Source organism: Tenrec ecaudatus, chromosome 1 (genome assembly GCF_050624435.1).
Source record: "Tenrec ecaudatus isolate mTenEca1 chromosome 1, mTenEca1.hap1, whole genome shotgun sequence".
NCBI lineage: Eukaryota > Metazoa > Chordata > Mammalia > Afrosoricida > Tenrecidae > Tenrec > Tenrec ecaudatus.
Window position 1 is genome coordinate 37,173,311 of NC_134530.1, and position 12,691 is coordinate 37,186,001.

Genomic DNA, 12,691 nt, shown 5'->3' on the forward strand with positions numbered 1-12,691 from the left:
ACACACACACACACACACACTCTCTCTCTCTCTCTCTCTCTCTCTCTCTCTCTCTCTCTCTCTCTCTCTCTCTCTCTCTCCCTGGCTGCATAGTTTTTAAACAAACACACACACACACTCCCTGGCTGCATAGTTTTTTAAACACACACACACACACCCCACACACCCCACACCCCACACCCCATCCCCACCCCAACTCTGATTCCCTGGCAGCATAATAGGTTACTTAGTGATTGCACATTGTTAATTTAAGATACATGATATTACCAGTTCTTTTAATCCGATGTAGAGATTTAGTTTTTTTTTTCTTTTCAAAATTGGCTTTTCCTGTTTGCAATTAAAAAGCAATCTGCATTTCACTTAGATCGTTTTGACTCTAAGGTATACAGAACGCCTATCCCAAAGAGCTCTGGGGAGGCTGAGGCATGAGAGTAGGGCCACTAATCACAAGACTGGCTCTTCCAAATCCCCAGCTGCTCCGTGGGAGGAAGCCGAGGTTGTGAGCTCCTGCAAAGATTCACCATTTGGGAAGCTCTATTTAGGGCTGCTATGAGTAGGATTTGGCAATGCGTTTGGGTTTATATGTATCAAAGGATGGTTAAGTGCATGTGGCTTTATAGGAGCATACATTAAAATGTGTTTCTTAAAAGAAGAATATAAAAATTGCTGGTAAAATGTAGTGTTTTGCATCAGTTTATTTGCTCTGGCCCTATCCTCAGACCTACATCAGAATGCCTCTCATTAGTGTAAATGAAACCCCTTACAATCAACACCTCATCTTGGTGTTTGTTCTGCTATCAAAGCCCCATAAGACCGAATACCTTTCAGCAACTGGGCTTCCTGTACCAGCCTCGCAGTCCACTTTGAACCTCATCGAAGACAGAGTATTAAATTGCTTTTCTTGGACCCTTGATTATCAAACCCAGTCTGGCGCCCTCTAAGCTCTCAGTGCAAACATTCTGCTAAATAAGAAATAATGGGAAAGGACCCGCAGCAGGGCGTCCTTAGGGTGAGCACACACCACGGGCCCTTTGGGCGCTCGCCCTACCAGCAGGGTTTGCCAGGTGCTGCCACCGCCCTGCTGCGCCCGGCCTCCGCTCACACGGAGCCCTGTAGAGTTTGAAACGCCACTGCGGACAGATGCTTTTCCATGCACTTCCATGAGGCTCGGATTACTTCTAATGAGCAGAAATTTTGAATTGCTCGCCTGAGAATTGTTCTAGTTACTGCTTTTGAAAAACGACCCGAGCACTACATGCTTGTTATAAGGGTTGGCCATTCTTTTGGTAACCAGGAGGCTGGAGGACCCCCGTTGATGCTGTCAGCCGCTAGTCTAGGCACTTGTGCTGTTCCTGAGCACGCGGAGCTGACTGTGGCCATGCTGCGTCAGATTGACAGACAGTTCACCAGGCTGTCGCCTCCTTAGGAGTCATGGCGCCATCATGGTTGTGCCCTGAACTGTGATCTTCCAGGTCAGCCGTTGGAAAGCTCCACCTGCTCTGAGGGAAACAGACAGGCTCTACTCCTGTAGAGAGTCCCGGCCCCTATTCTGTAGGCTTGAAGTGAGTTGGGATAGACTCAAAGGCGGTGAGTTCGGTGCCTTCGTTTGGCTGTGTCTCTGGATGCTTTCGCTTACTTAGCCTCTTTTCTAGTCGATAGCCAACCCATTGCTCCACCTTTTCCTGTGAAACTCGGGGTTCCAGGGTTATTACCTTTCTGTTTCATTTGGCTTCTCGAGCTTTTGTTGTGTGGAAACTGTGTCACCTGTCTCCCTAGTTCGCCCAGGTCAACGCTGGCCCTCAGGGGAGTAGACTCAGCGGCAACTGTGTTTTGATTGGTTCCCAAACAAGTGAACTTGTGCTCAGGCTGGTGGCTTGGCCTCATTAGCCCAGACATTTTATGTGGGTGATCGGCTGTTCATTTCTTCTTCCAGCCCCGAGCTGAGAGACTGTCACCATACGTTAGACGTGGTCCTACGCTCTGCAGCACGGAGCGGAGCCGATGGTATTTGTGGTACTAGATGGATTCTGGCAGTGTCTTCTGGAGGCCAGTGCTCAGGGGAAAGGCTCCAATGTGTGAAATTCAGCAAGCTGGGGCATCAGAGAAATAAACAGGAAAAGCAGCCTTGGGTGGTGTGGCTAAACCAGGGCCACTGGGATGGAAACTTGGGCCCCCAGCAGAGGTTTTGTCTCCATAGTAATGTGTCAGTGCTCTGGGTCATGTGCAATGCAGGAGGGTGTCCAGAGCAGCTAGAACTTAGGGCGAGTGTATAACCTCTCTCAGCATAACAGTTGATAGATCTACCCTGATCTTAAGTCTTGGTAGTGCTTTTTGCCAAAGTAAGTTGGTTATTACAAGTTGAGATTGATCCTTGTTGCCAAAAGATTGAGGGTTCAAATGATGGTGTGCTTGCATTCATTGCCTGATGATATTTTAATATTTTGACCAGTACAAATGAACTAATACATAGTACAACAAATAAGTAAAAAAACAAAACAAAACAAAAGATGCACTGCCATCGAGTTGATGCCAACTCTTAGCTCTCCTACATGACAGGGTAGAATCCCTTCTTTGAGTTCCCCAGGTGATAAGGTATACATTGAAACCCCATCAACACTCACTGAGGCGACTGTGCTTAACTGTTTGTGGTTTGTTTGTTACCAATTTTTCTATACATATGACTGGAGAATTTTGTTTTGAGCCTGTTCCTAAATTTGAATGTGTGTGAAACTTTGAATTTGCATAACTTTAGGCTATTGCAAAATGCCTGCGTTAAATAGACTGGAAATGGAATGATAGGGAAATTACATTCTAGGTACACTGAGTTTATATCTAGTTGTCTTTAGTGGTGGAGGCAGAAAGGAGCCAGGTCCCCAATTACTTCAGAGAAGTTTGGGAATGGGAAAAGAGGGCTTGAAAGAAGAGGAGGGTCAAGTGAGAGACGCCCTCTGTCGGGTGAGAGTACTGTGGATCTGCCCCTCCCTGCTGCTTGTGTTCTGTTTTGGTGCAGGAGGAAAGGAGGGGACCAGGTTTACATCTGGCATGGGCTTTTCGGGGCTCTGTGATTCTGATAAAGTTACCAACCTCGCCTAAGTGTCCTCATTTGTAAACGGGGCTTAATAGTGTTTCATAGGGCTCCCGTGAAGATTCAGTGTAATCTCCTGGAACGCATCGGGCCCTGTTCGTGGTGCACAGGGACATAGGGGGTTCTGCGGAGGGGCACTGCCCTGTCCTGTGCCACCCTCGTGCGTGTTGTTCTCGTGGAGCCCTTCATTGTGCCACGGCGTCACGCTCCCCCTCTGATGATGACCATTCACTTCACATGCTGACCCTTGCCAGGGACTGGTCGCTCCTGCAGTCTACCCACGGATGCAGGGTTTATTCCCCATCAGCTTGTAGCTCTTGTCCTCATCTCCTTTACAAGCAAACAGGTTGTTAATAAGCCCTCTCCCAATCCTGATGGTGTGTTCTTTATACAGTCCAGCTCTCGGATTGTTTGCTCAGCGTAGAGATTGAATATGTGTGGTGAAAAGATAGAGCCCTGATGCACATTTTTCCTGATTTTGCATCATACAGACCCCTGTGCTATCCGGGAGATTCTCTCTTGGTCCGTGTACAGGTTCCACACGAGCACGCTGAATTCTGGAATTGTAGTTCTTTGCAAGGCTATCCATAATTCCTTCTGCTCCACACAGTTGTGTCTTCACAGTCAGTAAAACACAAGGAAGCGTTTTTCTGGGAGGCTCTGCTTTAGGGAAGATCCTCTGATATCAGCCTCGTCCTGCAGCCCCTTCTGAAACCTGCTGGGACGTCCGTCAGCCTCTAGTTGATGTTTGAATTATTTTCATCAAAATTTTCCTTGCATGTGATATTAATGTGTCTATTTACTCTCATAAATAATCTCCAAGCTTACAACCTTTGTGCGTCAGCAACTACTCAGTGACAGTGGGTTTGATTTTTTTGATTTTATGCTTAATGGCTGGTGTGAAAAACCGACTGATAGTTGTAGTACTGTGGCATCCTTATATGTGCATAGAGATCAGCTTCCTACAGACAGCACTGTATAACGAAATATATCTTCAGATGTTCTTTTTGACGATGAAGGTGATACCATTACTCTTGAATTTGTCTTTCCCAGAATAGCAAACCATAAGTTTATCCAACTTAAAATGACCCATACTAGTCTGTTTCAACTAATTAATGCCTAGGACATTGATATTTAAGTGTTCAATTTCATGTTTGCACATTTCCAATTGTCCTAGGTTCATATTTGGTACATTTTACAGTCTGATTATTAATGTAAGCTTTCATTTGTTTCTGCTCATTTTGACTTGTGCCTCATCTGCAAATGAAGGGACCCAGGACGGCTCTGTCCACATCGTTAAGGAAGTCTGCTTTGAGGAGGAAGCTCGCCCTCTACTGTATTTTGAGTGCCTTCCAACCTGTGTCAGACAATGTTCTGCTATTATAAGATTTTCCCTCAGATATAGACCATCCATTGCTTCTTCTCAGTCCGTTCTTAGTCTGGAAGCCCCCGTGAAACCTGTTCACCATTGGTGACCTTGCTGGTAGGTGACCTTGCTGGTAGGTGACCTTGCTGGTAGGTGACCTTGCTGGTAGGTGACCTTGCTGGTAGGTGACCTTGGCAGCATAGACACACAGCAGCCACCACAGTGCGGAGGCTCACAGCAAACCATGAGCATTGGAGTTTGAAGGTTAGCTAATGTTTTTTTTTAATAAGGACATAATCCAAATACCATATAATTCAATAGTTCAGTTCTGCCAAGAAGAGTTGTACGATCGTGACCACGGCCAACTGTAGAACATTTTCTTCTTTAATGTGCTCCTTGTTCGTAGCTTCCTATTTCCCCAACCTCCCCTGCCTGCCGCCAAGGAACCATTAATTCAATTAATTCAACTATTGTCTCTAGATTTACCCATCCTGGTCTAGGTCAGAGGGAATTCACCGCAAGCTTAATCCACATGTATTTCCCTTTCTTTTATTTTTAAAAACAGTTTATTGGCACTTCATTCACATATCCTACAATTCAGTAGTTCAGCCATATCTCAGCCATATCAAGAAGAGATGTACAATTTTTACCAGTCAATTTTAGAACATTTTCTTTTCCCCCTTGCTCACTTTTATTCATGTAATTTTTTCAATGTTGGCAAAAATATACACACCAAAACATTCAGCAATTCGACAACTTCTGTATGTATATTTCAGTGCCATTAATTGTACTCCTTGTGTTGTACAACCGTTATTGAGATCCCCCTCCAAGTTTTTCATTAAAATAAATTCAGTGTCCCCTAAGCAAAAACTGCCCCCTTCTCCCATGGTAACCCTAGGCTGTTTGGTTTCTCTCATTTTTAGGTGGTTTTCTTGACATACTAGTCACACATCACGCACTTCCACAGCTAAGCAGCTTCTAGAAAGAGCTGTATGCACGTCACCACAGTCACCTCCAATGCCCCCTCCCCTCCCGCATCCACGGGCCTTTGCCCAATGCCTCTCCCCGTCCCCCTTCCCAGTAAGCCATCACAGCAGTTACTGTCCCTCTGCCTCCACCCCTTCTGGGCTTCACAAACTGGGAGACCTCACAGAAAAAATGACAACCCAAAATGAAGGGAAACAGAAACAAGAAAACAATAATAATCAAAAGAAAAATGAAGAGTAAAAAAACCCACTAACAGTATTTCAAAAGCCACAGAAGAAATTACTTTCTTAGAACAATCAAGAAAGATTTGAGCATGAAGCAAATTCAGGTTAGGTCAAGAGAAAGGTCAACTGACGAAGTATATTACACCCAATTTTTTTAAACTGCTATAATTTTTAAATGGATCAAAAGAAGGGATCAAATTAGATGTTACATTGTTTTCCTATGTCTATTCTAATTGTCTCTACAATACTTTCTGTCTGATGACAAAGGGTATTTATATTCCTTGACTATGGTCCGAGGTTCATTCACCAGAAGCTTAATCTATGTGTGGATTTGGGGCTTTCACTGTCACCAGAGCTTTCTGCCAACCATGTGTTCACATTTTAAATTCCGACATCATTCCCTCCTCTGGACTTGGATTATATTGTTTACAGTCCTGGGATCACACAAATTGGCGCGCTTTGTCTATGTGGATTTAGTTGTGGCTTCACTCATGTCTATTGGTTTGAAGATCGATCTTAAGAGCACAGACGCTATTCTTTCTAATAGCTGGGCACCATTTAGTTTCTTTACCATACTTTGCTGTAGCATGAAGGTTAGCTAACTTGTAACTGTCATCGACAAGTACCCTTATCTGGTTGAAAAGAACTTGTGTACACATTGGTTCATTGAAAACCTTTGATTATCTTCCTGACATGATTGCCGAAGTCAAAATGTGTGCATAAGCAAATGTGGTGAAGAAAGCTAATGGTGCCCAGCTATTTTGCTATTAAATGATAATAATGTCTGGGGTCTTAAAGACTAGAAGATAAACAAGCGGCCACCTAGCAGAGAAGCAACAAGCCCACATGGAAGAAACACACCAGCCTGTGTGATCATGAGGTGTCAACGGGATCAGGTATCAGGCAACAAAAGACCCAAAACAAACAAATATATTGATGCAAATGATGGAGGTTGGAGAGGAGACACTAAGCCCCTCTGTAGGCATTCCCTCACAGAAGGGTCACAAGGAAGGAATGAGTCAGCAAAGGTGCAGCAGAGCACCAATGGAACACACAACATGCCTCTAGTTCAGTGGTTTTAATTTTGTTGCTGTTATGAATTGGGCGACCCCTGTGAAAGGATCGTTTGCCCCCCCCCATGGGTTGCGACCCCCAGGTGGAGAACCGGCGATGTAGAGAAATGGTCCTAGCAGCATGGCTTACTGCACCGTTTCCAACTGATGGCTAACCAGAAAACTAGAGAATTAGGTGAGCAAACTGCAGCTCGCCCACATATTGGGACACTAAACAGACATTAAAACAACTACTGGATAAAGGATTATAGGATTATATAGGAACTTATTTTCTGTTATTTTTGTATTTTAAGACTGTTTGCAGTAAATACATTATCAAGATAGTTTCTGTAATTGAAAGAAAACAAGGATAAACAGATAAATACACTTACTGACGTGCTATAATCACAGTGTACTGATGACTGGAGAAGTCATTTATAGGAAGGATGTGCTATATGACACCATTTTTTAACCATATAAGCATGTGAGAAAAAATCTGAAACTAAATATACAAAAATGTTCACAGTGGTTTCCTCTAAGAAGTAGGATCATCCTTCCTTGGTACTCCCTGTCACTTCCTTATCTGAGCTTTCTCTTCACCCAGGAGCCCTGGGTTAAAACCACCGGGCTCACTCTAGAAGAAAGATGTGGCTTGGAGACCGACAAGGGCAATTCTAGGCTGACCCCTGGGAGTAGACCCCTGCACAGCGAACCTCCTGGATCCAGAAGAAGTTGTGATTTCAGAGAATCAGCAGGGTCTGCAGGGGCGGGAGCATGAGAGAGAATGGTGGGTTTCCCAGCCACTGAGCTTGTGCAGGTCAGCATTTGGGGAGCAGGAGGCTGGCTTGTGGAGTGGTGGTACTTGAGTCCTTACAGGGCGTTGGGCTTACTGACCCACAGACAGAGGTAGAGCTGAGCGACTTCAGGTTGTGGCTTATAGAGTGGGATGCCTCTGGGCACTTACCATATATACTCGAATATAAGCCGACCCGAGTATAAGCCAAGGTACCTAATTATTACCTGGGAAACCAGAAAAACTGATCGACTCCAGTGTAAGCCTAGGGTGGGAAATGCAGGATGTGAATTAACATAGAGACCAGAGGGGAGAGACGGAGCGCAGCCACAGACACATCCTTACCAGTTCAGCTGCCGGAGTAAGTGAATCACTACGGGTGCTTCTGCGAATTGGAGCCGTCCACGTCATAGGACGGCTCTGATTGGTTAGACGTGAGTAAACAAACATTCAAAACCTGCAGTGTCAGCGGGGCTTTGAATGAACAGAGGAGGAACCGCAGTCACCGGGAGATGTTACACCTCGGTGGGGTACCACTGACCCATGTATAAGCCAAACCCCAGTTTTTCAGCACATTTGTTTTGTGCTAAAAAACTCGGCTTATACAGGAGTATATACCGTAATTATGACAGCCAGGGGCGCTGACCACTGGTGCTTGACGTGAACAGCTTCCAGTTGAGGCTTAACGTGGACTAGCATCCCCCGTGGGCATTCATTAGCATCCCTGCAGGAACTTAGTAATGTGTTCTACTGAACATCCAGAGCCTGAGAAATCCTCACCTGCACTGTAACCTAGTAACTGTTCTTAATTAGCCCCATAATCGTGTGCATTGTCTGTGAGTCCTGTATGGCCACTGCGATGAGCCACTGAAGTCAGTAGTGGGAAAAGTAGAAAGTGTTCTGAATGACAGACACATAGATGCACTCTGTCCCAATAATGTGCTTGGTGGACGTGTGTGTGTTTTAAAAGTTTGAGTGATGACCAAATTTTTAAGTGTTGCTTTCTCATTTTTATAGAGTTTAACTTTATAAGGAAGTGTATGATAAATTGTTTGCTTTAGCAAGTCCTTAGTTGATCAATTCTCTGTTTCTAATCAAATTTAGCTTAAGTTACTGGTTTCAAGAACCCAACCTCAAAAATGAGACAGAATGCTCTTTCATGTATCTAAAAACTAGTAGTTCACACGAGCATAGGGCCGTGGCAGTACAGCAGGCTGCTCCCTGCATGGCGGCATTGAAGCCACCAGTTGTGCTGTGGATGAAAGGCAAGACTTTCTCGTCCTGCCCAGCTTTCTCGTCCCAGACACCCATAGGGGCAGCTGTAGTCGGTCCTAAAGGGTCCCTGTGAGTCCTAACAGACTGGGGGCAGTGGTTTGCATGTTCCAGACCTCAAACACAGTACAAACAACTGGGGGAGGGAGGTGGAACTACAATCCCCTCCTTTCACATGGGTGCATCATAAAAGCAGGTAGGCCTCCCACTCAAGAGCTGCCATGGAATACTTCCGATGAATCTCCAATTTAACAAAGTTCACCTAACTTGATCCCCAGAAAGAAATACTCCTAACCCCTGGCTGTGGGCATAGAGACACCTGATTGGTGGAGGTGCTCTTATATCAGTCAGGGGCAGAGCAGACTGGTAGCCCTTTGTTCATCCTAGCTTGATGCCCAGATCGTGGCCAGAGCTGTTTCATGCCTTAGGGCACATTAAAACAACAACAACAACAACACCCCCCCCCAAACAAAAACAAAACAACAAAGAAGTACTCCTATATAACCACTGTTTTGTTCCTTTTAGTTACTAAATCATTTTATTGGGGGCTCTTACAGCTCTTATAACAATCGATACATAAATCATATCAAACACATTGGTACATATGTTGCCATCATCATTTAAAAAACATTTTCTTTCTGCTGGATCCCTTGGTATCAGCTCCTCTTTTTTTCCCTCCCTCCAATACCCTCCCACCCTAATGGGCCCCTGATAGATTTTAAATTATTAGTATCTTACCCCATCCACTGTTTCCCTTCGCCCACGTTTCTGTTGTTCGTCGTCCAGGAGGGAAGGGTGTTATACATTGATAATTATAGGTAGTTCCCCATTTCTTCCCCTCTTCCCCCCTACCTTTCCCCTACCCTCATGGTATCGCCACTCCCATTACTGTTCCTGAGGAGTTTATCTGTCCTGGATTCTGTGTGTTGAGAGCTCTTATCTGTACCAGTGGACATGCTCCACTCTAGCCAGATTTGTAAGGTAGGACTGGGGTCATGATAGTGGGGGTGGGGGGAGCATTAAGGAATTAATGCTCTCAGCCTGTGGATTGCAACCTCTTTGGGGTTGAATGACCCTTTCACAGGGGTCGCCCGATTCATAACAGTACCTAAATGACAGTGATGAAGTAGTAACGAAAATGATGTTATGGTTGGGGGTCACCACAACATGAGGAACTGTCTGAAAGGGTCGCGGCCTGAGGAAGGATGAGATCCACTGCTCTACATGCATCTTGGCATAACTGCCCAATTCTCTCATTATAATACTTCCTAGCATGTGCTGGTTAGAGCGTGTGTACATTTAAAGATGAAACATTTTTTGTATTAAGTACAACTGAATTCATCCAAAAAATGATACCAATTTGTTTCCTCATCAGCCATCAAACATTATTTTTGATTATCACCTTTTTCAATCACACCAAATAAAACGTATTATTTAAAAAACGATCACACACCAGACAGCATGACTTAGGAGACACCATAGTGCCTTGTGAAGTGAAATTAGCTAGACACAATATAGAAAGACTCCCCTCATCTGGAACGCTTGCTCTTTGCGAGAAGTCTGCATTGTCCCGAAGGGCCAGCAGGTTCCGGCAACAGCCCCTCCTGCTCTCCAGGCTGGCCAGAGACTCCTGCTGCCTCGCCAGCTGCCTTCTGCCCGCTGTGGCCTTCACCTGCACCAAGGGTGGGTTGCCTGCAATCCCAGTAGTCCAGTTAGCTGGGGCATCTTGTGGCCAGGGCAAGAGTGGTGCTCTGCTGTTGTGACTGTAACTCGAAGCAAGACATCTCCCCCTGAGCCCAGCCTCCCTTAGTTCTGACTGAGGGCCCAAGGTGAGACAGTTCCTCTGTGGGCTAAGCGGAAGTAACAAATAGGAAGTGATGATGTGTATGGGCCATCTACTCTTTTCCCCCTCATTTCACCAGCCTAGGAAAGGTGACCCCCAAAGTATTTCAGAACGAATGCAGCTTCTGTCATTTGCGGATGCTAAGTTTACCATGCCGAGGAGCCCCTGTGGTGGTGTGGCTTCACTGCCACCACTGTCTCCCTTATCAAAAGGGCACAACCCCCAGGAGGCATCATCAGGGGGTGACCTGATTGACAGGTTGGGCTCCACCCCTCCACCAGTGCAAGGTGACAGAAGCCCTAACTGCCACCGAATCTAATACTACATGGGTCACCTTTCTTCCAAGTGTGCAAACAGGTGTTTTAGTAAACGGCCAATTATTGAAACATTTTCACTGGGGGGAACTTTAACCAAGGGGCTTCAGACAGTTCATGGGAAGATGCCCTTGTCTTTGAGTTCTATGTGTTCATTAACTTTTTGAAGCCCTCCCGTGTGGTAGCGACAATATTCTCTTGGTGCTTACGGTGACTGAGGAGCCCAGTGCTGTAGTGGTTGTGTGTGGCACTGCTAACTGCAAGGTCAGCAGCTCAAAACCACCAGCTGCTCCATGGGAGCACTCAGTCTGTGGGTCGAGACCCCTCTGGGGGTGGAACAGTCCTTTCACAGGTTGCTCGATTCATCACAGTAGCAAAATGACAGTTATGAAGTAGCAACAAAAATAATTCTATGATTTGGGGGGGAGGGGGTCACCACACATGAGGAACTGTATGAAAGGGTCGCAGCACGAGGAAGGTGGAGAGCCACTGCTCTACAGTAAGGGCCCAGGGACTCGGTAGCCCAGCATTCCTGGGCCCAGGACTCCGCTTCTCTTGGGACCCCAAAGCATGTGAAATGTGGGTGCTGCAGAACACTGCTGCAAGCTCTCGTTTTGTCTTTAAGTGACGCTCTGGGATCATAGTTGTCATTTGTGTTTCCGTTCATATTTGCAAAGCCTTTAAAGGTCATCAGTCACTGTAACTACAACATCAGGGCGGAGATGACTCCCAACAGCTCGATGGGAAAGTCCTGAATGAGAATGACATAGTTTTGGGACCTCGGTTTCCACTGTGTATGCTCTCTTTTCTCTGCTCCCTCTGTAAATTGGTTCCATCGGAGGGAAAGAGTTACTGTATATACTTGAGTATAAGCCGACCCGAATATCAGCCGAGTCACCTGATTTCACCACAAAAACTGCATCAAAAATGTGCTGTGGGAGGGGGGAGCGGGGAGGGAGGGGAAAAAAAAGAGGACCTGATGCAAAGGGCTTAAGTGGAGAGCAAATGCTTTGAGAATGATTGGGGCAGGGAATGTATGGATGTGCTTTATACAATTGATGTATGTATATGTATGGATTGTGATAAGAGTTGTATGAGCCCCTAATAAAATGTTTAAAAAATAAAAATAAAATTAAAAAAAAGAAAAAAATGTGCTGAAAAACTCGGCTTCTACACGAGTATATACAGTAAGTCTTCTATGTTGAAAATGGAAACATCCGAAAGATATGCCCTCCGATTTTAACAGAGGTTTGTCTCTCTCTCTTGTGTACCCCTACCTCTCCCCAAAACAGGTATATTACCCCAATTTGGGATGGATGTGCATTGATGCCACCGATCCAGAGAAGGGCAACTGGCTGCGATATGTGAACTGGGCTTGCTCGGGAGAAGAGCAAAATTTATTCCCACTGGAAATCAACAGGGCCATTTACTACAAAACATTAAAGGTAACTGTTGGTCACTCTGTTTGCTTTTTCCGAAATGCTGTCCTTAAATAGCCTTGACTGACAGTAGCAGCATTGCACACCTTGAAAGAGTTATGTGCAGTGTGCTTCCGCTCCAGCGTCCACGTACCCAAGGATCTGTGTTTTAAATACACGGTTGCCTCAGCCTCGTGTGTGTGCGTGAACCACAGCATGAAGCGCCTGTTAGGTAATTACAGACTGTCTCTTCCTAGACACTAATAAGTTAGTCTGTGCTCAGACACAGAGCATTAGAACTGCGCCTGACTGGCAGGTTGATGCAACCATACACGGC

General features: G+C 45.5%; 1 protein-coding gene and 1 non-coding gene across 4 annotated transcripts in view; both read left to right on the top strand.

Moving 5' to 3' along the window:
- PRDM2 (PR/SET domain 2) overlaps window positions 1-12,691 on the top strand; it is a 159,271-nt gene that overhangs the window by 43,578 nt on the left and 103,002 nt on the right. For all 3 annotated transcript variants that reach the window (XM_075550930.1, XM_075550932.1, XM_075550931.1), the window contains exon 5: window positions 12,229-12,381. In XM_075550930.1, the coding sequence (XP_075407045.1) occupies window positions 12,229-12,381 (153 nt within the window). The remainder of the gene's footprint in view (window positions 1-12,228; window positions 12,382-12,691) is intronic.
- Window positions 9,072-9,216, top strand: LOC142437873 (small nucleolar RNA SNORA48). Its single transcript, XR_012782380.1, has one exon. It is a non-coding gene; the product is annotated as a small nucleolar RNA SNORA48 (small nucleolar RNA).